At 49.8% G+C, this 24,951-nt stretch overlaps 1 protein-coding gene across 2 annotated transcripts; it reads left to right on the forward strand.

Moving 5' to 3' along the window:
• Positions 1 to 1,423: 1,423 nt before the first annotated feature.
• On the forward strand, positions 1,424 to 23,581 carry SPOCD1 (SPOC domain containing 1). Of its 2 annotated transcripts, none has more exons than XM_019657435.1 (15): positions 1,424 to 1,734; positions 12,306 to 12,347; positions 13,364 to 13,540; positions 13,968 to 14,009; positions 14,162 to 14,222; positions 14,535 to 14,625; positions 15,435 to 15,594; positions 15,713 to 15,829; positions 17,387 to 17,512; positions 19,720 to 19,825; positions 20,053 to 20,203; positions 20,503 to 20,638; positions 21,200 to 21,289; positions 21,577 to 21,763; positions 22,770 to 23,581. In XM_019657435.1, the coding sequence occupies exons 2-15, from the start codon at positions 12,312 to 12,314 to the stop codon at positions 23,453 to 23,455; spliced, it is 2,166 nt and encodes a 721-aa protein (XP_019512980.1). In that variant the 5' UTR covers positions 1,424 to 1,734; positions 12,306 to 12,311; the 3' UTR covers positions 23,456 to 23,581. The 2 variants fall into 2 exon arrangements, with proteins under 2 accessions (XP_019512980.1, XP_019512970.1); XM_019657425.1 differs by lacking the exon at positions 1,424 to 1,734 and adding an exon at positions 2,210 to 2,270.
• The last annotated feature ends 1,370 nt before the right edge of the window (positions 23,582 to 24,951 follow it).

Genomic DNA, 24,951 nt, shown 5'->3' on the forward strand with positions numbered 1-24,951 from the left:
CCTGTGGCCTCCAGGCCTCAAGAGTGGGCAGGGCCTGAGGATGGCCCCTGGAAGGGAGGCCCGGTGTCCTGAATGGGCTGGTGAGTCAGACCCTTCGTGATGAAGTCTCTTCTCTGTCTCCTTACAGGGCCTTCATTCTGCTGTAGGCCCCTCTAAGTGGACAGACGTGTTTCAGGAGGGGGCTGCAGAGGGCTCCAGCATAGAGGACCCTGTTCTCAGTCCCCGACGCAGGTGGGGGCTTTTCCAGGAGGACATGGAAGAAGCTAGCTCTGTGTCAGGCCTGGCACCAGACCTGCCCGGGACGAGCTCTGAGGCCCAAGTTTGGGCTGGCAGAGCGGAGTGGGTGCTCAGGGAAGGGGCCCATCAAGTTGCCAGCTCCCCGGCTGGGGGTACTCCTGGAGCCAGTCTGGAAGCTGAGGCCCACCTGGTGGTCCTGGAAATGCAAGCTGTGGGACAAAGCCAGGATTCAGTGCCTGGCCCCAAGCTCCACACTGGTCTGCCTGCAGTGCCCACACAGGGGAGGGCTCAGGCCTCCAAGAGGCTCCAAAATTCTCTGTATGACATCTTAAATGAAAGTTGGCCCGGGAATCTTTGTAGCTTGCCTGTGGGTCTCCCAGACAGAGCTTTGGTTGGCAGGGAGAGCCTAGCAGGGGTGAAGAAGGTTGGAGAAGGTGGGAAGAGTACTCTAGGGTGTGATGGAAGAAGCCCTACCCTCAGCAAAGAGAAACCCCTCAAAAGGGACCTGCCATCCTCACCAGGCCCAGCCCCTGTGAGGGCAAGAAAGCGAAGCAGAAAGTGTGAGTTCTGCTCAGAGGGTGGGGAGGGGGCTGGTGGCTTTTTGCAGCTTGGTCAGAGCCCTGTTGGGGCCAACCCCCAGTGTGTGGGAGGCCCCCCACAAGGTGCTGACTGGGAGTCCTTGGGAGGCCTTTGCAGTTCTCTCTCCCTCAAGGACACTGGATCTGGGCCTGGAGATCCAGGTGGGAGTTATGTGGTATGTGCCTCAGGGACTGAAAAGTTTGAATATTTGCTCGTGGTGGGGGGTGGGGCCCAGCCAGACAGTCCCTATGATCCTGTCGAGTTCCCACTGCCCAGTGGAGGGAAGGCCCTCAGGCCAGCTGCCCAGGATCCTCCACAGAGCCCTGCACTGTGCCTGGAAGTGTCTGGAAACGCTTCCACAAAGCAGCGAGAAGCTGAGCAGGTCATGGGGACTGGCGGTGATGATGGCCCTGTCGCCTCACACAACCAGGAGGAGATGGAGGTCAAGGCTCAGACAGTGTCCATGGGCTGGGCAGGGCAAGTCCTCTCTGCTCCCGCTTACACTCCTGCCAGCTCCCAAGAGCCTGCAACCAGTAAGGCTCACTTGGCCCTATCCATGGGGCAGAGAAGATCCAAGGATGCTAAGATGGGGAGGGGCCCAGTGCCCTGTGCCCAGGAGCAGGGCACAGACAGAAGCTCAGACAACTCCAACCAGGACCAGCCAGAGAAATCCAGCTCAGGAGGCTGCCCCAAACTGGTAAGTTGAGTCTGAGTGGTTGGGATGGAAAGGGCCAGGCCAGTTTCTCAACACCGTGCTTGGTGGTAAAATATAATAGAGGCTAAGCTGGGTGGGCTCTTTATGACCATTATCCCTCATGCCCATTTTATACATGACTAAACTGAGGCCCATCAAATCAAGAAAGAGAAAATAAACGACATTGCTGTCATCTTGTGAGGGGTCATTATCTTTTGGAGTAGGTAAGTCCTGGGTTCAAATCTTGCCTCTGTCTACTTCCTAGCTGAGTGACCTTGGAATGTTTTTTAATCTCATCTGTAGAAAAGGAATACTAATTCCAATTTAATGGGGTTGAGGGGATTAAATGAGATGATGGTGTAAAATAATATTCCTAGCACAGCATAAGGTGCAAATTAATTTATGTTATATTGGCTTTTTCTTTGGTGTCAACAATTGCCTTATAAGATAGGCATCGGCTCCATATTTCCAGTTGGGAAACAGACTCAGAGAGGTTCACAAACTTCTCCAAGCTCACACAGCAAGGAAGTCAGTGCCCGACTGTGTTCCCTGTATTCACTGCTTTCTTTTCCATTGTTCTTTTACTTATAATTGTCATTTTATTAATAATCGTAGCTAACATGTTTATACACCAAAGGCAGAAGATGGCACTACCTGTTTTTGGTGTATACTTCTTACATATTGAATTTTTCTCCCATTTATTGAACATGTATTATGTGCTAGGAGCTTTTGATTGAATCTTCACATGAAGCCCAGAGAGGTAAGGTAACAGGTGCTAGGTCACACATCTGGTATATGATGGAGTCAGGATATAAATGCACGCAGTTTGTCTTGAGAGCTTCCTGCACTGCCTGCTTGTGCATATTCCCCGCTGGGGAGGATTACTACTAGGGAATATTACTACTATTACTATTAGTAATAGTATCAAGCTTGCTTGTCACGTGCTGGGTACTATACTAACCACTTTATCTTCAACCTGTTTAGCAGCCTTATGACATAGATACTGTTGATATATACCCATTGTACTGATGTGGACACTGAAGCTCAGAGAGGTGAAATGAACAGTTCAAGGCCAAAGAGCAAATGAGTAGCACTGGCATAGGAACCCATGAGCTGCCAGTGTGGTTTACCACTATTCGGTACTATAATTACATTAGAATGCAATTACATTAGTTTTGTAAACATCACTCAAAAACATTAGTTTTTAATAAAAAAGCTAATATGTGTTTATTAAAGAAAATAAAGAAGAAATAGAAATCCTCAAAATGTCAACATTCAGAGCTATCTCATGCTGACATTTTGGTATATGTCTTTCTTCCATCTTTCATATATATATGAACATCTTTCATACACGCACACACGCACACACGCACACACACACACGCACACACGCACACACACACACACACACACACACAGAGGGTGCCAAAAATATATACATATTTTAAGAAAGGAAAAAACTGTATTAAAATTGTAATACTCAATATATACCAATAACAGATGAATACAAGTCATGTTTGACTTTTGCAATTATAAGATATATATTTCTATATATAGATATATATCTGTCTATAGCTATATCATCTATCTCTCTCTAAAAATCTGTTTTCTTCACCTAGAAGTGGGATCACATGTGCCAAATTTTGTAACTTGATTTTTTTTTTTTGGTATTTAAAAAAATGTTCACGGGCTGGCTGAGTGGCTCAGTTGGTTAAGAGCTCGCTCAAGAGTGCGAGCTCTGAGCAACAGCGGTTTGATGCCTGGCCCGAGCTGAGCTGCCGCTGAGCTGCCAACAGGTGGCAGGATGGCTCAGCTAAAAAAAAAAATGTTCACAATTAATTGTTAACACAGAACAAGGAAATCCCTTTGAGTGCCTCCTGGCCCCACTCCCCTTTGTCTGGAGACAACCACTATTAACAGTTAGCGTCTTTCTAGTCTCCTTTCTATGAACTGTATACATACGTGAACACCTACATATTGTGCCTTCTTACGTATAAATAGGCTTATACTATGCCTCATTGTTCTGGGATTTGTACTTTGTTTATTTTTCAAGCGCTGTAGTATTTGAAGATCTCTCCAAGTTGGTACATACTGTTCTGCCAAATCTGTGCTTTCCCTGCGTCCTGCATCGTAGCAGTTACAGGCATATTTGTTACAGCCACAGGCGCTGCCAGGACTAGAGGATGGGCTGGGACTTCCTTTTCTCATTTCCGACCTCTGTAGGGTGTGGTTCAGAGCTTGAAGCCTGGAGGCGGACACACTGGCATTCCATCCTGGCTTTGCCACTATCTGAATAACCTGGGCAAGTGGCTTTGCCTTTCTGGTGTCTCATAGGGTGGTGGTGAGGACCAAGTGCAATGACGCGTGCTTGGCATCTAGCATTGGTGCCTGCTGCAAGAAAAGTGCTCAAAAAATGTTACCTGCTACTGACATACAGTTTCATCCTGCTCTAAGTAATGCTGGGGTGAACATGGCTACGCATCTGACGTCTCCCCATTTCACATTAGTTATTTGGGCCAGGTGCCCAGAAGTGGGCTTCCTAGGTCCACAGCATCTTGAGGGCCTTGTTTGAGCTTGGTGGTGGGTCCAGGTACTCGCTTGCCTTAACCAGAGACAGCCCACGGATGCTCTTCCCTCCAGGCCCCATCCTTGACTCTGCGGCACAGCCTGTCTTCCCACGGCTTCCCAAATAACCCGTTGCCACGGCAACTGGTGCCAGGTGCAGGAGAAGAATTGAGGCTGGGCTGTGACAGGGACAGGCAGGTGGTTGAGGACAGGGCTGAGTGAAGTGTGAGCGTAGTGTCCAGCTGGTCTGGAACCCCTTCTAGGGCCCTAGCACCTTCTCCTATAGGCAGCCTGGCTTGCGCCGGGGAACAGATGGATTCAAGGTCAGGCCCTATTTCTTACTACAGGGCAGCTTTGGACAAGAGATGTCTCTCCTCTGAATCTTAAGTTGCTTCCCTTTGAAATGGGGGAGTCGGCTAGGCCCCAGACTGCTGGGAATCCAGTATATGAGATTGGTTGTGTTGTATTCCTCTGGCTTGAAATAGAGACTCTTGATGGGGTGTGGGGAGGTGGGTTGAAACCCTGTTTTCTTTTCTGTCCTGAGCCTCTCAGTGGCCAGTGAGGTCTGAAGCTGCTCTGTGGGTGGGATGGCAGGGGATGTGGGCAGGGCAGTGCTGCCAGTGCTACCTGCTCTGCCCATCACAACCCACACATTTTCTCTGGCCCCACCAGCTTCCCAGGCTAGGTGCCCTGTGTGTAGCTGCAACGTGTCAGGAGGCATGTGAGGGAGAAGTGTGTCTTTCCATCAGTTGGGCAACCTAAGAAGAGCTCTTTTTTTTTTTTTTGGCCGGCCGAGTGGCGCATTGGTTAAGTGCTGGCTTGGGACGCCAGAGGGCCCCGGTTCGGATCCCACATATGAGGGCCAGTGACACTGCCCTCTACAGCTAAGATGCTGAACAACAGTTCAACCTGGAGCTGGGCTGCCCTGAGTCGCAGGCGACGTAGTAAACTGCAGCCCCTGTGGCAGTGGGTTGCCATGGGCTACCGTGTGTAGCCAGCAGCCAGCGTGAACGGCCGTCCAGAAGCCGGCGACTGATCTGCCTCGCCCGGGAAGAGCGCAATGATGGTGCCAACTTGGGCCAGTGAAGCAACGTCCTCCACAACTAGACTGAAGAACGAAAGGACAGCAACTTGTCTGTTCCTCTTCCCCCAATTCCCCAGCACTGTTCCCATCCCCCCAAATCCCCAATAAAAATCTTAAAAAAAAGAATAGCTCTTTTTATTGAGTCCTTACTATATACAAAGAACTTCACCTATGTTGTCATCTCATATTTAATCTTCACACTAGCATTAAAAGTCAGTTTTGTTTTTTAAAGATTTTTATTGGGAAATTGGGGGGATGGGAATAGTGCTGGGGAATTGGGGGAAGGGGAACAGACAAGTTGCTGTTGTTTTGTTCTTCAATCTAGTTGTGGAGGACATTGCTTCACTGGCTCAAGTTGGCACCATCATTGCGCTCTTCCCAGGTGAGGCACATCATTCGCCGGCTTCTGGACGGCCACTCATTGCAGCTTCTGGCCGCTCTCGCGGGCTGCTGGCTACACACGGTAGCCCATGGCAACCAACCAACTGCCACAGGGGCTGCAGCCTACACTGTCGCCGGCAACTCACGGCAGCCCAGCTCCAGGTTGAGCTGTTGTTCAGCATCTTAGCTGTGGAGGGCAGTGTCACTGGTCCTCATATGTAGGATCCGAACCGGGGCCCTCTGGCATCCCAAGCCAGTTCTTTTTTAAAGATTTTTATTGGTGAGTTGGGGGGATGGGAACAGTGCTGGGGAATTGGGGGAAGGGGAACAGACAAGTTGCTGTTGTTTTGTTCTTCAATCTAGTTGTGGAGGACATTGCTTCACTGGCTCAAGTTGGCACCATCATTGCGCTCTTCCCGGGCGAGGCAGATGAGTTGCTGGCTCCTGGACGGCTGCTCATTGCAGCTTCTGGCCGCTCTCGCGGGCTGCTGGCTACACACGGTAGCCCATGGCAACCAACCAACTGCCACAGGGGCTGCAGCCTACACTGTCGCCGGCAACTCACGGCAGCCCAGCTCCAGGTTGAGCTGTTGTTCAGCATCTTAGCTGTGGAGGGCAGTGTCACTGGTCCTCATATGTGGGATCCGAACCGGGGTCCTCTGGCGTCCCAAGCCAGTTCTTAACCATCGCGCCACTCGGCCGGCCCCCAAGCCAGTTCTTAACCATTGCGCCACTCGGCCGGCCCAAAAGTCAGTTTTAATACGCTTGCTTTGCCAATTAAGAAAACTGGGATTCAGAGAAGTAAAGTGATTGACTCAGGGTCACACAGTGAGTGAGTCGAGCAGCTGGGATTTAAATCCAGGCCTATGTGACTCCAGAGTCCCTGCCCTGAGCCATGCTGCCAAAGGCCTGGCTATGGGGTTTGGATTTTTATGGGACTTTATTATAATTTGTTCAACAAGTGGGAGACAAGTCACCAGAGGGGTAAGATACAGACTGAAGCCCAGCAGACCCTGGATACCCAGAGGGAGGAGTGGGTAGGAGGATTTTAAGGTAGGGTAGGAAGAGGAGGGGGCTTTCTGAGCTGAGTCTGAGCAAAGGAAGTAGGTGTTCAGCAGGCAGAGAAGGTAGGAAGGGCATGGTGGGAGGAGGGCAGAGCATGAGCACAGGAACAGAGGCAGGAGGCGGCTTGGAGTGTTATAGGAGTGGAGCAGTTGGGATGGGGTCAAGACAGCAGGAGTGAGGTGGGAAAGATCAGCGAGGATAACATTGTTTGAATGGAATTGGAGAGATTGTCAAGTATCAAGAGGGGATTTCTTGAGAGCAGGTGCCAAGGAATCTTAACATCAGCGTATACAGAGAGAGCTTGCTGTGTTCCAGGCACTGTTCTAAGAGCCTTGAATAATGCTAATGATCCTTGCATCAACACTATGAGGTAGATACTGGTATTACCCCCATTTTATTGATGAGAAAACTGAGGCACAGAGAGATTAAGTAACTTTCCCAAGATCACACAGATCCTAACTGTTGGCAGCAAGTATCCCATTGCATAAATATGCCACAATTTATTTGTTGAGTCCAAAAAGACATTGGGGTTGTTTGCAGATTTTTGCTATTATATATGGCGCTACTATGATGAACAGTTACGTTTATGTTTCTTGGTGCATACGGGCAGGAGTGTCTCCATGGAAACTTCCTGGGAGTGGAATTGCTAGGTTATAGGGTATACATACCCTTAGCTTTACTTAAACAGTGACAGATATTTTCTGAAGTGGTCAAAACAGTTTACAGTCCAACCAGCAATGTGTAAATTCCAGTAGCTTCATGTTTTCACCAGCATTTGATATTATCAGACTTCAATTTTTGCTGAAGTGGGGATATGCTATGGTGTCTCAATGTTTTAATTTTTATTTCCCTGTTACTAAGGAGAACCCTTGCATGCATTTTGACTATTCCTGTTAGGTCTTTTGCCAAAAATATTTTCGGTTAACTTTTCTTTATTGATCTGGTCTGTAGGAGTTCTTTATACTCCCTCTCCCTCTCTCTCTCTCTCTCTCTCTCCCCCCCCCCTCAATTGTTGCTTTCTAGCTGAGTCATATTGTGGTCTGAGAATGGGATCTTTATCTGATATGGTAGCCACCTGTCATTTGTGTCTGCCGAACACTTGAAATTTGGCTAGTCCAAACTGAGATGTATTATAGATATAAAATACACACCACATTTTAAAGACTTAAAAAAAAAGTAAAAATTTCATTAACATTTTTTATATTGATTACATATTTAAATGATAATACTTTGGATATGTTGAATTAAATAAAATATACAATTTATTTCATTTGTTTTTTTTTTACCTTTTAAATTTTTTAAATTTTTATTTTTTTAAGATTTTATTGGGGAACTGGGGGTGGGGAACAGCATTGGGGAATCGGGGAAGGGGAACAGACAAGTTGCTGTCCTTTTGTTCTTCAGTCTAGTTGTGGAGGACATCGCTTCACTGGCCCATGTTGGTATTGTGATCACTGCGCTCTTCCCAGCTGAGGCAGTTGGTTGCCAGCCATTGGATGGCCGCTTACGGTGGTTCCGGCAGCTCACGGTTGCTTACGGCAGCCCACTGCAGCCCCACTGCAGCCTATGCCATCCCCGGCGACTCAGGGCAGCCCAGCTCCAGGTTGAGCTGTTGTTCACCATCTTAGCTGTAGAGGGCGCAGCGTCACTGGCCCATGTGGGATCCAAACCGGTGGCCCTGCTGCTCAGAGCTCGCGCTCCCAAGCCAACTCTTAACCAGTCATTCGGCCAGCCCTCTTTTTACCTTTTTTAAATGTGGCTACTAGAAAACTTGAAAGTACACATATGGCTCATGTTTATATTTCTGTTGGGCAGTGCTAGTCTGAAAAATACCAATCTTTAGAAATTTGTTGAGATTTGTTTTAGGGTGCAGGCTGTGCTTAATTTTCATATATGTTAGGTGTATGGAAGAATATGTATTCTCTAGCCGTTAGGAACAGTGTTGTATGTATTTCTGTAGTCTAAGCTTGTTAATTGTTTTCATTGAGTCTTTTTATCCTTACTGACTATTTTGTTAGCTACATTTATCAATAGTTAGAGCGATACCTTAACATTTTTTGGTATAATGGTGATTTGTTCTTTTTCTTGTAGTTTTGTCAATTTTTGTGATGATATTATTAGATGCTTACAAATTTAGGGTTGTTACAGCTCCTGGTGAAACTGCTTTTCACTATATAGTAAGGTCTTTGCCACCAGTTATTTTTTGCCTTAAAATCTGTTTTATCTGATATTAATATAGCTACAAACCTGTATTTGGTTGGTAATTGCCTGTTCCATTTTTTTCTTCTCAATCTTTTTGCATTGTTGTATTTTAGACATGGGTCTTATAAATATTTTATAATTGGGTTTTCTTGTTTTAAAGGCCTGATAATTTTTGTATTTATCTGAAGTATTAATCCTTTTACATTTGTTGTAGTTACTGATTTATGCGAATCTATTGTTACTGTCTTATTTTGTGCCCCCTTTTATTGCCTCCTTTCAGATTGATTATTTTTCTTATTCCTTCCCCCTGCCTCCCCCACCCCCAGTAGTTTGGTAGTTTTCTATCCCTTGTTTATATATTTTTTGGTGGCTGTTTTGGAAATTTTAACACAAATACCTAACTTATCAAAGTATAAAGGTAGTTACTGTTTTTATCTTCCTTTGAAATGATATAAGGAACTTAGAATGCTTTACTTCCAAGCATGAACCTTCTCAATTTATGTGCTGTTATTATCCAGTGAATTGGCCCTAAGTTATTTTTTTAATCCCACAAATTACACATTGTTATTACAGTTTCATAAATCAATGTTTGTTTAAATTTAACAACATATTTATCATTTTCTTTGCCCCACACTCCCCATTGCACCTCAGCTTTTCTATCTCAGAACATTTTTCCTTTCTGCTGCCTCAAATTCATCCTTGAACATTTTGCATACTGAGAAGAATTAAATTATCCAGAAAAACAATGACTCTCGGTTTTCTCTATATTTTTATTTTATCCTCATTCTCAAAAATGATTTCGTCTAGGTCCACAATTGATAGTTATTTTCTTTAAGCACATTGTAAATATCATTCTACTATGTTTTGCCTTCCATATTACTATTGAGAAGTTAGTCTAGTTGTCATTCCTTTATAGGTATAAAACATCTTCTGGGGAGAGGCATTATAGCATAGTGGTTAAAGATGTGGCCTCTGGAATCAGACTGCCTGGATTTAAATCTTAGCTCTTTGGTTTACTAGCTGTATGACACTGGGCAAGCTGATTAACCTCTTTGTGCCTCAGTTTCCTTTTCTGTAAAATGGGGGCAATAATCATACTAGTATCTAGCTCATAGGGTTATGGTGAGGATTAAATGAACTAACGTGTAAAGCATTCAGAACAGTGCTATTAAAGTGTTAGCTGTTATTTTTTCTTTCTTTTTTTTATTAAAGATTTTATTGGGGAATTGGGGAAGGGAAACCGTGTTGGGGAGTTGGGGAAGGGGAACAGCCAAGCTGTTGTCCTTCAATCTTAGTTGTAGAGGGCACAGCTAGCTCAGCTCCAAGTCCAGTTGCCATCCAGCCGCCCATTGGCAGCTTGCGGTCTCTCAGCTCAAGGTGCCGTGTTCAATCTTAGTAGTGGGTGGGCATAGCCCACCATCCCATGCGGGAGTCTAACTGGCAACCTTGTTGTTAGGAGCATGTGCTCTCACCAGCTGAGCCATCCGGCTGCTCGTTGGCAGCTCAGCGGCAGCTCAGCTCAGGCGCAGCTCACTGGCCCATGTGGGAATTGAACTGGTGACCCTGTTGCTCAGAGCTTGCGCTCTTAACCAACTGAGCCACTCAGCCGGCCCAGTTGTTATTTTTTTCTGTTGATGCTTTTAGGATCTCCTTATCATTGGTGTTGAGCAGTTTCACCATGATGTGTCCAGATGTGGATTTACTTTTACTTATCCCGTTGGAAATTCACTGAACTTTTTGAATCAGTGCATTGTTGTCTTTTATCAATTCAGGAGAAATTTTGGCCATATATCTTTAAATACTGCCTCTGCCCCATTCTCTCTCCTCTCTCCTTCTGGAGATTAATTAGTCCTTTTCACTCTATCTTTGACTGTTTCACAGTCTCTGTGCTGTGAATATAGTCAATAGTTTATTTAAATGTCCACTATTTCACTAATTTCAGCTGTGTCTAAAATGCTATGTAAGCCTGTATATTGAGTTTTTAATTTTAATTATTATTATTGTCATAGTTTTCATTTCCAGAAGTTGTGTTTGGTTCCCATCCAAATCTGCTTGATCATTTTTAAAATATTTTTTTGCCTTTCGCTCATATGTTTGACTCCTTTAATTTTGTTAAACATCTTATACATACATATTTTGTATTCTGGTCTTTTAAGTTCAGCATCTAAAGTCTTTGCTGTTCTGATTGCTGCCTGTTTTTGGAGCCTCATAACGCTGCTCTGTGGACCCCTGAGGCAGGGGCCAGCTAAAGGTTTTAAACTGTGAAGGACTAGTCTTAATATCTTTCCTGCTTCCCTTCCCGGATGTCCCATTTCCTCCCCGCCCCCTTCTCAATGTACTTTTTTGAAAGACTGATTCATTCCTATGGTTTAAAAAAAAAAAAAAGTGAAAAGCCTCCTTCCCAGCTCCCCGTCGCTTTCCTTTTGGTAGCCTCATTTATTAGGTTCTGGTGGACACATCCAGAGATACTTTATGCAGATTCAAGCAAATACAAATTAAAAATTCTTTTTCTCCCTTTTTAATGCAAATGGTAGCACATGATACATATTGTTCGGAGCTTGTTTTTTAGTTAAAAAATATGTTTCCGATTATAAAAGAAATATGTGGTCATTTTGAATAACATAAAAACACTCAAGTGTCTACAAGTAGAAATGCAGAGTCCCCCTGGATTTTATTCCCCAGAGAAAACCACTATTATGCATCTATAAATACATGTTTACATAAATGGGCTTATGTAACACACACTATTCTATTTTTTTTTCTTTTTCTCCTAATAATATGCTATGACATCTTTCCACATCAGTCAGTACTTCTGCATAGCTTAGCAGTTAAGCACCTGGACTTTGGAGTCACACAGAACTAGGTTGTAATCCTAGCTCTGCTGCTTGGTAGCTATGGGACTTTTCAGAGTCTCTCTGAGCCTCACTTTCCTTATTTATAAAATAGTAGAAATAGTACATACCTCATGGTGTTGTTCTGAGACCTTTGTAAGATCACATATGACGTGCTTCCTCCAGGGCCAGCTATCTTATGAGCCACTGGTGAATGGTGGTTTTATTATGACTTGCTCTTTAAAAAAATATATTTTTTTTAAATTAGGGAACAACCGTGGTCATTGGTTACACATTGCTTTCATGCTGTGATGGCATGGTTGACTCTTTTAAGGAGGGCGCAGCTCATAGTGGCCCACGTGGGGATCGAAACAGCAACCTTGGTGTTATCAGCACCACGCTCTAACCAACTGAGCTAACCAGTCACCCCGCTACTCGCCCGTTTTTAATGACCACATAGAATCCATAGTATGATGGGTCACTGTTTATTAACCATCCCATTTTGATAGACATTAGATTGTACTCAATTTTTTAGGTTATAAATGCCAACCCAGTGAATACTAAATGTACATATTTTGCTCTGTGAGAATGTCTTTTTGTGAGTTCCCTGTAGTGGGGTCCCTGGGCCCTCTGGATTCTAATCTCTGCGTCCTTTTTTCTCTCCAAGGAGGAAATGAAATTGCCCCACGGGGTGAAGCATGTGTGTTACGTAGGTTCTTACTTTTTATTCCTGCCCTTTTTCTCCCTCTCCTCAGGTCTGGTGGGGTGTGTGTGTGTGTGGGGGTCCTCCACAGTAGAGGCCATCCCAGCCCCCCTGGCCTGCCTTCTTCCAGAGCATCCCAGTGCCCCCCACTCTCTTTGGTGCTGAATCTTTGACTTCCAGTTCCTCCCAGACCGTGGACCTTGACCACTCCTGATAATTCATTCAAGGATTGGTTTTCAGACCCGTCTGCTTTCAAAAACAATTCCCCATGGTGAAAGAATCCAAACATACTTAAAGTGGGATAAATGCCTAAAGAAAGCAAGGGAAAGGGAAGGAGAAAGGGAAATCTTGTTACCATTTCTGCCCTTCTACCAGTCTTGGAAAGGTTCAACTGTGAGGCTCTAAGTTAACACTGAGCTTCCTGGCAGCCATAGCAAAAAGGGGAGAAGGATAGATTCTTTAGCTCGTTAGAAGACCAAAACTCACTCTGCACCTTGGAGTGGTCATGAAGGGCTTTCTCTCAGGGACAGTAGTGGGGTGATCAGCAGCCTTTCAGAGGGGGGAAATGAATGCTTTTGCCATGTGGTTGTTTCAGAGGAGGGGCAAAGAGCTAGTCAGTGACCCTGAAAAGGAGTATGACAGAACTTTGAGGAGGAAGGGGACTCAGAATAGGATATGTGTTCCCTGATGAAATACAGCTCTAGTCAGGAGGGTAAAAAGCATCCAGGTAACTCTGAACGTGGCTGGAAGTGAGAGGAAGATGAGAGGATGGGAATGAAGAGAGGCCCTTCTCCTGGGACACTGGCCAGACAGCAAACATTTATTGAACCCTACTATGTGCCAGGCCTTTTGTAGGCATTGGGAATACAGTGGGGATCAAAATATACCAGCTCCCTGTCCTCATGGAGCTTACAGTCCAGTGGGGGAGAGCAACATAAACAATTACAGGAGAGGTGAGCCCTCTGAGGGCAAGAGCCGCGGTCCACACTGCTCAGTTCTGAAGTACTCTTCTCTGCCTGCAGCTTGATTCCGGGGCAGTGATCCACCTCCTGGGGGCCATCAGTCATGGCCAGGCATGGGGGCTGCAGCCTCCAAAGCTGGAGGCTCTGCAGAACATGATGGAGGTCAGCTCAGCATTACCTGCCCAGAGGTGCAGAAGGAAGAAAAGGCGCATGGCCAGGGGCCTCACTGGGTGCCAGGTACAGAACAGGTTTTTTACATAGGTAATGTCACTTAATCCCTCACACCTGATTCACAGAGATGCCACTGCAGCCCAGAGAGATGCTGTGACTTATTCATGGTCACACAGGACACAGTAGCCAGAGGCGGGGTTAGGCCCCCACCTGGCTGACTGGCTGGCCTGGGGATTTGTGGCTCTGATGAGTTCAGGAGCTTGACTGGAGCAGCAGAAGGGCAGGGCCTCCAGTGCATTTGGAGAGGGAGCAGTTGCCCACCTTTGCTCCTGGTGACCAGCAGGTCCTGCCATTCCAAGTTCCTCGAGCTGCCTCCCTCAGCAGGGACAGCATGGGGCTCTGGTGGCCACTCTGGCCCCTTCCACTATCTAAGGAGTCACTCCCTGACCCTCAGGAGTTCCATCTTCTCCTCCACATCCCCTTTCTCTTGCAGGAGAGGCTGCCTGTTCAGGAGGCTCGTGCTGAATGTCCAGGGGTGAGTGCCTCTGCCCCTGCCACGTGGGCTCCCTCACTGGAGCGTGGGTCAGGAAGAAAGTAGGAGTGGGGAGGTGACGGGGGAAGCACAGTCCTGTAGGGCTGGGAGGCTGAGCCCGGAGACAGTCTCGGTTCCTCACTTTTCCCCTACAGTTCAGTCCAGTAGACGCTGCAGAGGAGGAGCCTGGTGAACTAGATGGGGGAGAGGACTCAGGTGAAGGGCTGAGGAGGCTGCCCTTCAGCAGCTGCTGGTGTTCTGGGGCCTGGTGGGGCCTGGGGGGACTGGAGGGGACTCAGCTCCTGGCCCCAGCCCTACTAGGACTCTTCTCCCCTCCCTGCCTGTAGTCCTTTCCCAAAGGGGTGGGGACCGCTGGCTGCCTGGGCTCCACTCCCAGACAGATGGCGGGAGCTAGGTCCCTGAAGGTGGGACCCCTCCCTTGCCTGCCTAAGCCCCTCAACATCAAGTAACCCCCTGCCCTGGCCCCTGAGCATCCCCTGGGGACCTGTGACTTTTTTCTCCCCACAGCTCAGCTTCAGCCCCAACAGGAGAAGCCATCTCTGGATATTGAGATACGGTGCACTGTGATCCGTACCCTGCAGGAGGTGCTGTTGAGTCGGTAAGGCTTTGCTCCCTACTTCCCTGACATCCCTGACATCCCGATTGGCTGCCCCCACATACCACCACCTCCCAGGGCCATGCCATGTTCTAAGGGCTTCTGTGTGTGTGACTAGCCCATTTTCTGGCTGTGAGGTCACTTGATCAGGCAGAGTTAGAGGAGAGCTGAAATTTGACCCTGGGCCTCTCTGGCTTCAAGGTCATGCCTTCCCATTAAGCTGCTGCAGCTCTCAGTGTCTGCTAGGTCTTCCTGGATGTCACCCACAGCAAATGTGTTCAGACACAGTGGAATTCTGTGCTGGGAGTATCTCAGAGATCTGAGCTGCGAGCTCTCATTTACTAATGGTGAGACCAAGGTCCGGAGAGGACAGGACTTTGCAAAGGCCACACAGCAAGTCAATGGCAGATTCAGGGTTACAGCCAGGGCCAGGGCTCCATCCCCTGCCCTGACTGATGCCTTATCCCCCCACCCCACCCCCAGGCTTTCTCCCCTGCATACATTCCTCAGTTCCACTGGCCAGGAACAGAGCAGGGGCTGAGCAGTCAGATCTTGCTTTGCCACTAATCGTGTGGCTTCGGGCAAGCGCCTTATCTTCTGTGAGCATCAGTTACCCCTTCTGTAAATGGAGAATGATAATACTTCTTCTTCTCAGAGTTGGGGTGAGAAGAAATGGGTTCATGTAGGAAAATGCCCAGAATAGAAACTGGATTTGGCCTAGACCCTGCTCCCCACCCATATCTCTCCCTCTTGGGCTGAGTGCCTGGATAACCTCACCGCTCAGAGCCATGCCCTGCCCTTGTCCCCCACAGCCTCAGGGAGCTCCCAGACCTGGTGCTGAGTGAGGAGGAGGTAGAGGGCATTGCTGCTGACATTGAGGCAGCCCTCTTCGACCTGACACAAGCCACCAACTACCGCTACAAGACCAAGTACCGCAGCCTGCTGTTCAACCTGCGTGACCACAGGAACCCTGTGAGTGGGACTCTGGGCTGGACCAGGCCCCCTCAGGTGCGAAGCCCTGGCAGGATGCCGGGGTGGGGGTTCTCGGAGCGGTGTGGTGCAGCCCCTGCCCCTGCCCCTGCCCCTGCAGGAGCTGTTTCTCAAAGTGGTTCATGGAGATGTCACTCCCCACGGACTGGTGCGGATGAACTCAATCCAGCTGGCCCCGCAAGAGCTGGCCCGCTGGCGGGACCAGGAGGAGAAAAGGGTGAGCTGCTGAGCCAAGTCAGGACAGGCGGAAGGACGTAGCAGGGAGAGGAGGTGGAAGGGGGTGGCCTGAGGAGGGAACAGGGAGAGGCAGGCAGAGCAGAGTGACGGAGAAAGCCGTGAGACAAGGGGAGCACAAGACAGACGGACAGAAACAGGAACAAGGAAATGGAAAGAAAGAGCAGGCAGACGGAGAGTTAGAGAGACTGTCTCCACCAAAAAAATTAGGAAAAGAGGCTGAAATGAAGGGGATTAGGGATGGAGAGCTCAGTAGAGAGGTGACAACCCCGAGAGGTGTCATCTTCCACTTGTTTTTCAATGGACAGGGCTTTGGGGGTGGAAAGGAACTGGGGGTGATAGTCCAGAGTCTGGAGTCCAGGGTTGTCATCCATCATCCATGGAGAATAGACCCCCTGGGGTACCTCATTCTAGCCTCAGAAGCCCCAGAAAAGACTGGAAATCTTCCTGGTGCCCCAGGCTGGGTGAGGGACCCCACAGTCACTTCAGTTACATGTCCATATATCCTGTGTCCTAGGCTCTGCCCCTGCCTAGGAACTGCTCAGGGGAGGGGAAGATGTGGACACTGAGCCGGTTTTGGGGATGTTTGTGGAGTGTTTTTTGTGGCCCAGTGGGAGAGGGAGGGACTGATCTAGGGATAGGGGCCAGTGTAAGGCTCCTGTTCTGGAAGATACTGGGCTGATTAGAATTAATCACTAGAATCCATTAGGTGAATCCATCCACTCTAGTCTGAACTTCTGTCCAGGCACTGTGGGGACCAGGGAGCAGGACCAGGTCGATAATTTGTGGGACCAGAGCTGAATGAAAATGTGGGGCCCTTTGTTCAACAACTATTAAGGATTTCAAAATGACGACAGCATTGAACATGAGGTCCTCCTAAGCGCAGGGCCCTGTGCAGCTGCAGAGCCTATGCCCAGGAAGCCTGCCAGGAAGGACAGGACCTCTGTCCTCCGGGGGTGGTTAGAAAGGCAGAGACAGGCTTTCAGGAAACGTTTCAGATAGGATGACATTCATCAACAGGAAGAATCAGGAGTAACCTTTATTATGAGCCAGGCTCCAGGCTAAGCACTCTACATAGGCTGTTTGATAAAATGCTCTTAACTGAATTCCTAGAGAAGAAATAAACTGAGGCTTAGAGCAGTGAAGTGCTTGCCCAAGGCCACACTACCTTGTGGGTCTTTATTAATATTAATAGCCCAGCTGGCACTCTCTTTGACCACACCAGTTTCTTCCCAGGCCAGAAGGTGGGTTACAGTCAGAAACAGAATTGACTTGTGGGTGAAGGTGAAGTTCGAGAAGGCTTCCTGGAGGAGGCAGGGCTTGTGTTGGAGGGCGAATGAGTGGAATGTGGAGAGGTAGGGCTGAGGGTGGAGGCCTTTCCAGGTGAGGGGAATGACAGAAGCAAAAGTGGGGGGGAAGAGAAAGGGCTGGCATGGATGGGATTCACAGGAGAGGGGCCTCAGGGGAGGAAAGGGAGAACGTGGGCTCTTGGTGGCCCAGACTCCTGAACCCAGGGACCTTGGGCTGCTCTACTCGCCAGGGCCTGGAGATCATTGAGCAGCAACAGAAGGAGCCATGCAGCCTCCCAACCTCCAAACTGACCCACAAGGGTGAAGTGGAGATCCTGCGGGATGTGGACCAGATGCTGACCCTGGAGGATCTGGTGGTAAGTGGGAACCTGACCTGGGGCTGGACAGGGCCCGTGCCCAGGGATCCCACTCCTCATCTTACCAGCTGTGTGGCCTTGGGCAAGTCACCTGACTACTCAGACCCACAGCCTTCACTGTAGAGCTGGGTAATGATCGTGAGTCCAGGTGAGGATGGGGCAAGACAGCCACTGGCACAGGGCCTGGCAGCGCCTTCTCAGTGCTGGTCCCCCTCCTTTTGGTCTAACCCCAAGGGACCCCATGTGAGTGGTAGTAAGTCCTATCACTGCCTTTCCTCCCAACTTCAGACATTCTGAGCAGATCCCTGGTTGGGAAGCAAGAGGGCCACACTGCTTGAGTCAGTGACTTTGTGCATGTGAGGAAGAGAACTGCTGCTGGGCAGAAGGACTTGCGGGTGATCCAGGCAGGGAACCGCCCGGATGGCAGGGCAGGCTGTGCAGAGTCCCCTCTTGTTGCTGGGATCTGCCCCATCCTCTTGTCCATCTTGCTCCTTCCTCCTGCTTTGCCTGTCCATCTTGCTCGTGGCCTGACATTGTAGCTCAGCAGCCCTCCAGTCAAATGAACCCCTTGGCGTAGCCTCCTATAGCCCGTCAGCTCCCTCCTGGCTCCGTTCAGTCACTCTCAGAAGGTGGCTCTGACTTTTGTTGGGTGTTCTGTGGGGGTAGATGTTCACCTCAGTCTAATCAGCAGTGTATCCAGGACGGGGCGTGCAGGGCGGGCCTCTAGAGCCATGTTCTCTGGGGAAATGGCAGTGAACACGACAGATAAAAATCCCTGCTCCCCCCAACCGGTCTCCAGGCCAATAACCAGAACAGCTGCCTGTGCAGAGAGGAGCCCTTGGGGGTGGGACTGCTCCCCAACCAAAACCAGTCTGTATTTCCTGAATAAATTGAATGGAAGTGTCAGGGGAGGAGCTAAGGAGACCTGGAGAGAAGAGACAGAGGAAGAATAAGCAAAGGGAAAATAACACCTAACAATCTTTACTCCTTAGTGAACACCCGCTATGCATCCCTTTTACAAACAGTGCCTCATTTGAATCTCACAATGACATACCAGGTAGGCGATGCGAGTTTCCTGGATGAGGAACCTGAAGCCATTTGACCAAGGTCAGCTAGCTGGCAGAGGGGGAGCTGAGATTTGAGGCCAGGCTGATTCCAAAGCCTTAGTGAGCCTTGGCACGACTCTGGAGGTGGTTTATAGGTTTATAGGGCAAGTGTAGGGTTTTAAAATCTTAAATCTTCCTAAAGCAATCCTTGTTTTGTGTTTAAAGCTGTTTCTATCATGAGGAAGAAAGGTGATTTGGCAGTGGGCATTAAGAGACTTAAAAATGTTCATTCTCCCTGATTCTGTCATCTGCTTCTGAGAGCTTGTCCTAAGGAAATAATTGAAAGTTCAGGAAAATACTTGCTGCCCAAGGATGTCCTCAGTACCATTTGTGATAGCGAAAACCTGGGAATCTAGTGGTGTGTATACTGCCATCCACCCCATCTAGGGACTGTATAACATGGCAAATGCCTCTGCTATAATTCATGGACAAAATGAGAAAACAAGCTACCTCGTTTGATTGTGCTTTGCTTTATTGCTCTCCGCAGATATTGCACTTTTGCAAATTGAAGGTTTGTGGTAACCCTGTCGAGCAAGCCTATTGGCACTTTTTTCCAACAGGCTCAGGTGATGGTTGGCATATTTTAGCAATAAAGTACTTTTTAATTAAGGTATGCTCATTGCTTTTCTTAGACATAAGGTTATTGTACACTTGATAGGCTATAGTATAGTATAAACATAATTTTTATAAATGCACCAGGAAGCCAAAACTTTCATATGACTCACTGTATTGTGGTATTCTCTCTATTGTGGTGGCCTGGCCCCGAACCCACAATATCTCTGAGGTATGCCTACACAGGTTGAATATTTGATCTTAGCTATTTTAGTAAAAGGACCCCCAAAAACCAGTGTATAGAATAACTATTGTAAAGGAATATACAGAATATCGACAGCTGTCTCTGAGGGGTGGGACAAGGGATGGTTATTTTTCAATTTTCTATATTTTCTAAATTTTCTTTAACAAGTTCACCATACTTTTGTAACAAAAGAACATGTTATTTGGGAAACTAAAGCCACATCCCTGAGGCTCCCTACTCATGGAGGACTCCTGACTTCGCCAGCTGCCTGACAAGCCCACCCTCTCTTCTCCTGTGTCTCCCAGGGACCCATGGTGCCCATAGACTGCAGCCCACTGGCCCTGCCTGCCACATCGAAGGACCCCACGGCACAGCAGGAACACCACTTCCTAGACCCCTATTCCTGCAAGGGTAGGGGGGAGACAGGAGGGACGCAGTGGTGGTGGGCAGGCTGGGGCTGAGTGTGGGGTTCAGCGGTCACAGGGATGTGTGGCCTGGGGAGAAGGTGGCAGGGTGGGGGTGCCTGTGCCCCAGGTCACCTTGAAAAGAACCTGCCTCAAACCCCAGCTCTAAAGGCCTGGGCTGGCTTCAGCCTAGCTGCCTGCCCCTGTTTCAGCTCCTGTCTCTGCTGTTTGCAGACTGGAAGCCCTCGGGTGAGCTGCCAGCCTCCTGCGAAGCCACCAGCAGGGTGGAGGACAGTGTCTTCCAGAGAGACCCAAGCCCAGGCCCTGTGTCCTCTCCAGAGATGCCTCAAATCAGGGAGAAACTGCCCATGGAGCCCCAGGACAGGTGCGGGGCTGGGGACAGGGAGGTTGGGAGGCCACCCACTAGGGCGGCAGACACGGTAGGGGCTTTTCTTTCTATATGGACTTGGACAAATCTTACCTTTTCTGTGGGTCTCAGTTTCCCCATCTGTGCAATGGAACTAATCATCCCAGCCTACTGGTTACCCCCAGCACAGGCCATGCTTGGACTAGTGTTCCAGCACCCACAGTAGAGACACAGGTCCTTCTCTGAAAAGTAAGGAGATGCTGAGCGAAGCCCTGATGACCTTTTCTTCCTGGCCCTGTCTCTGTCTCTCCCTCTAGGCTCCAGATGCCTGCTGGACCCAAAAAGGCCCTGCCCAGCCAGCCGCTCTGGGAGGGGGCTCTGGAAATGTTCTCCATCAAGCGGTTCCGGGTGAAGGCCCAGCTGGTCTCAGGACACAGTAGTTGGCTCATCACGGTATTCCTGCCCTGCTTGCCAGGGACTCCCTCACACACTGACCAGCCCAGTCAGCTACTCACACCCCCATTGATTGATTCATTCACTTGTTCTAAAACAAGTCATTGGCACCCTCTCTCTGCCTGGTTCTGTGCATGGCATGGAGTCAAATGAGATGCCAGCCCTACTCCTGCAGAGACACATATGGGTAAAGGCCAAGGGTAACCCAAGGCATAAAGCAGGAAGGGCCCAGGAAGGCAGGGGGGGGGGTCTGTGCCTCCCTGCCCCAGAGGAGGGTTTTAGGAGTGATTGCTGAGTGACAAATAGTCAGCTAGAGTGTGGGATGAGTGCAGGAGGTTAGAGGAGGGAGCGAAGGGCTTCTGAGAAGTTGGAAGAGATTGACCAGGACAGGCTGTAGGCCTCCAGGGGCAATTGGGGCTCCCTGGGCAGCCACTAGGGGTACTGATAGATTGCCTGACCATCCTCTTAGCTGTAGACTGTGGCCTCCAGGTGGTTGGTATTGAGTCTGCCTTAAGTGGGTGGGAATCTGGGGGGCTGACTGGTCATGCTACCCGCCCCCAGGCCCTGCCGGAGGTGATTCGCTCAGCAGGCTGCATCCCCTCCAACACCATGTGGGACCTTCTGGCCAGCATCTGCCCAGCTGAGGCCAAGGTAACCACCCCCTCTGGGGCACCACCTCTTCTCCTATCACCATAACCCCAGCTCTGTGCCCCCTTTCTCCAGGTCTGGAGCAAAGGTCTGGTTTAGGATATCCAGGTCTAATTCCCACGGTGACTGTAGGATCACTGTGTGACCCCGGGCAAGTCCCTCTGTTTCCTTCTTCAGAAAATGGGGACATGCTTCCTCACAGGGTTCTTAGAGGTTTGGATAAGACCAGGGGTGTTCGTAGGAGCAAACGATGACTGCTCCTAAAGCTGCTCTCCTTCCTGCAACTGCAGGACGTCTGTGTGGTCAGACTGCACCCACAGGGGGCTCGGGACACCGAGAACTGCCGCCTGCTCTACTCTTACCTCAACAATAAGCAGTGCCACAGCCTGGCAGCTGTGGAACACATGACGATGGTGCTGCTGCCCTTGCCTGCCTTCCAGCCCCTGCCCTCCAGACTGCGCCTTCTTGGAGGCCCAGGTGAGTGTCCCGATTCCCATACCAGACCCCTGCCTCCCCTCACTTGATGATCTGATGGAGCATTGTTAACACATTCACCTGTATCTCCATGGAGGCAGGCATGTCTCAGAAGGGAACTCCTGAGACAGGCAAATGTGATAACAATAACAACAGTAGTTCATCCTCGTATATTGTTTACACGTGCCAGACAGTGTTCTAAAAGCTTATTGATATTAATTCACTTAGTCCTCAAAATAACTCTAGGAGAATGGTACTATTAGTTTATTTATTTTACAGATAAGGAAACAGGTAGGGAGAAAGCAGGTGACTTGTCCAGAGTCGCATGGCCAGGCAATAGCAGAGCCCGGCTTCACACCCAGGCAGCATGGCTACAGAAACTGGGCTTCTAACCGCCACACTATAGTTACACTCTCCACTTAGGCCCCCTGAATAGAGACTCACGGGGCAGCCACATATGACATGGACACAGCAGAACAGAGGCAGGACCCACAAACAGTTGATTAAAAATATCACCTAAGACAGGAGGAAGGATGTTTTCTCCACAGCTGTGCTGGGCTGAACTTGGCCTTTGTGCTTGGCCAGGTGCTTTCCTGGAGCCACACCCTGGGTTTGTGGCTCCAGGAAACCTTCCAGGGTGTGGCTCCAGGAAAGCACCTGGTGGGTGGGGGGATGGGGGCTCGTGGGGTAGACTGTACCCATTGCTGAGCTGAGTGCTTGGCCTTTCTGGGCTGCCTGTTCTGGGGACAGTGAGGTAGACTGAATCCATAGAGTCTGAATCCATCCATGCCTACCCTCTGTCAGGTGAACCCTTTCCCACGCTGAGAGCAAATCTCCTGATACAGGTTCACCCTCCCACTTTTCCCAGCATCTCATGGGCCCCCATCTCACTGCTGGAAAGCTCTTCTTGGGGGTCTAACCTCCAGACCTCCTTCTACAGCCAGAATGCAGCTTCTGGGGGCTATGCATTCTCTCCCACCAGGCCTACTGTCTCCCCCTCTTTCCCCAGGCCTGGAAGCTACTCACTCAAGTCTGCTGCTGGCTGTGCTGCTCCCCAAGGAAGGGCTTCCAAACACAGCAAAGTCCAGCCCCTTGCTGGGGAAGGTTCGCAAGACGGTCTCCTTCAACAAAAAAGTGGAGACGAGATGCTACCATTCTGATGACAGGAGGCCGGATGTGGCCCTGAAGGGCTCCCCTCCCCCAGAGGGTATCCAGCAGCAGAGCCAGGGAAAAGGAAGCCTGGTTCCCAGGGGAATCTGTGGTTGGCAGAGGCCCCACAGAGGCAGGGGTAGATTATGGGAAGAACCTGAAACCTGGCAGGCTCCTGGGCAAGGGCAATGGCCCCCAAAATCAGACTGTTGGCAGGCCTGGCATCCCTATTTTGCAGCACCAGTTGGCCATGGCCAGCACCTCCACATGGCCTCCTGTCCCCACCAAGCCCTGCTCCAGCATCTTGAATCCCTGGTGACCATGAGCCACCAGCTCCAAGCCTCACTGAAGTCCCCAGACCAGGAGCTGCTTTCCCAGCCCCCTGTAACCCCTGGAATTCTTGGCCTCTTTTGCCAGCCCCCTGTAGCTCCAGAGCCCCCTGGCCCAGCCCCCAACTCCTCTTTGGGCCCTATAGATGGAGCTGGCTTTCAGTGTCCCCTCCCTAGAGAGACCTACCCTCATTACCCACCAGAAGAAAGGCTTTGATTCTCTCCCCAGTACTGAACCCCGAACTGTTCAGAGAGAGACCGGCCGAGGAAGGGGAGGGCCTGTTCAACCCACCTGCCCTGTTTGAGTTTCCTGTTCTGCATTCTGCTTAGCGTTGATTTTTGGTTCAATAAAGAATTTGACAAAGTTGAGACTGCATCAGCTGGGCAGGCGGGGGAGACCCTGGTTCTGGCCAGGTGTGGGTTAGGGTGGGTATGTCTGAGTTTCTGTGCAATAATGTAGCATACCTAGATGGTGCTGCTTTGCCTGGGACTGGAGTGAGCTCCAAACAGCAGCTACAATTATAAAGCATCTCAGTGTGGGCTGTACCTCGTGAGAACTGAGTCTGGGGATGGACCGGCGAACTAGCTGCCCCTGGCCGCCTAACACACCCAGAAGCAGGGCCTGGTTTGGAGAGAGCTTCTGATGGGACCCACCCTTTGCTCCCGCTAGACCTAAAAGGGTGTACCTTTGCCCATCCCTTTACGAAGTCTACTCATGTACCTGCCTCGCCCTGGACCATTCTGGACTGGGAAGGTTGGGGCGTTGGTTGTTTGGGAGAGTCCTCTGCCCCAGGAGCTCTGCTGCTGCCCTACCCGCGGCCGACAGCAGAGGGGGCCCTCGGCCTTGGGATGGAGGTCGGGGCCGGCTGGCCTGGAGACCCAGCTGGGGGCGGGGCGAGGTGTGGGATTTTAGCCAAAGGGATTGCAGGCAGGGGTGGGGCGCGGGATAGAACAGGGAGAGGGGACGGACAGGTGAACCCGGTCGGGAGTGGGGCTCCTTCGGGAACTTTTCAGCCCCGAGCTGCTTGTGAGCGCCAAAGCCTCAGTGACATATGTAAAGGACACAAATTACTATGCAATCTACAGCTCTATTCCGAGTCGGCAATTTGGGTCATTTTCCTAACGCTTTTGGAGGAGGGGATGGCTGTGCACACCCTCCCCCCAGACCCAGGGCTTCCTCCTAGGGAGACGAGAGCGTTTGCTGCCTTCTCAGGCCACTCAGAAAAGAACAAGCTCTGTACTCTGGGCTGGGACTTCCTTTCAGTTTTCTCCTCTGTAAGGAGAGGGCTATAGGTGGACCTATAGCCTGACGGCTACGAGGCTGGAGGCTGGTCAACATGACGTCCATCCACCTTTGGCCCTAGTCCACAAACCCCTTGCCTTTCTTTCTGCAGAGGAGGCCAGGAGAGCGGATTAGGCGAGCTGTTGCTAGGGGGCGAGGCCGGCGGTTGCTAGGCTCGACGGACGTTGCTAAGCAACGCTGGGCGGGGCTCACTGGGCTAAGCCGAAGTAGGAGTTGCCAAAGACTCGAAGGGCCACCGAGCTCCCCTTGGTTTTAGTGGTAGACGCCCCACGACGCTGTTCTCCTTGCGACTTTCTCCAGGCCTTAGCTTCCCCGGCTGGACTCTTGTGCCTGGGGATCCTTCCGGTTCACACCCTCCGCGACTCCGTGATCCTTTGGGCTCTCTGGAGCAAAGAACCCTGGGCCTTTGT

The sequence above is a fragment of the Hipposideros armiger genome, unplaced genomic scaffold, assembly GCF_001890085.2.
Source record: "Hipposideros armiger isolate ML-2016 unplaced genomic scaffold, ASM189008v1 scaffold_10, whole genome shotgun sequence".
Lineage (NCBI taxonomy): Eukaryota > Metazoa > Chordata > Mammalia > Chiroptera > Hipposideridae > Hipposideros > Hipposideros armiger.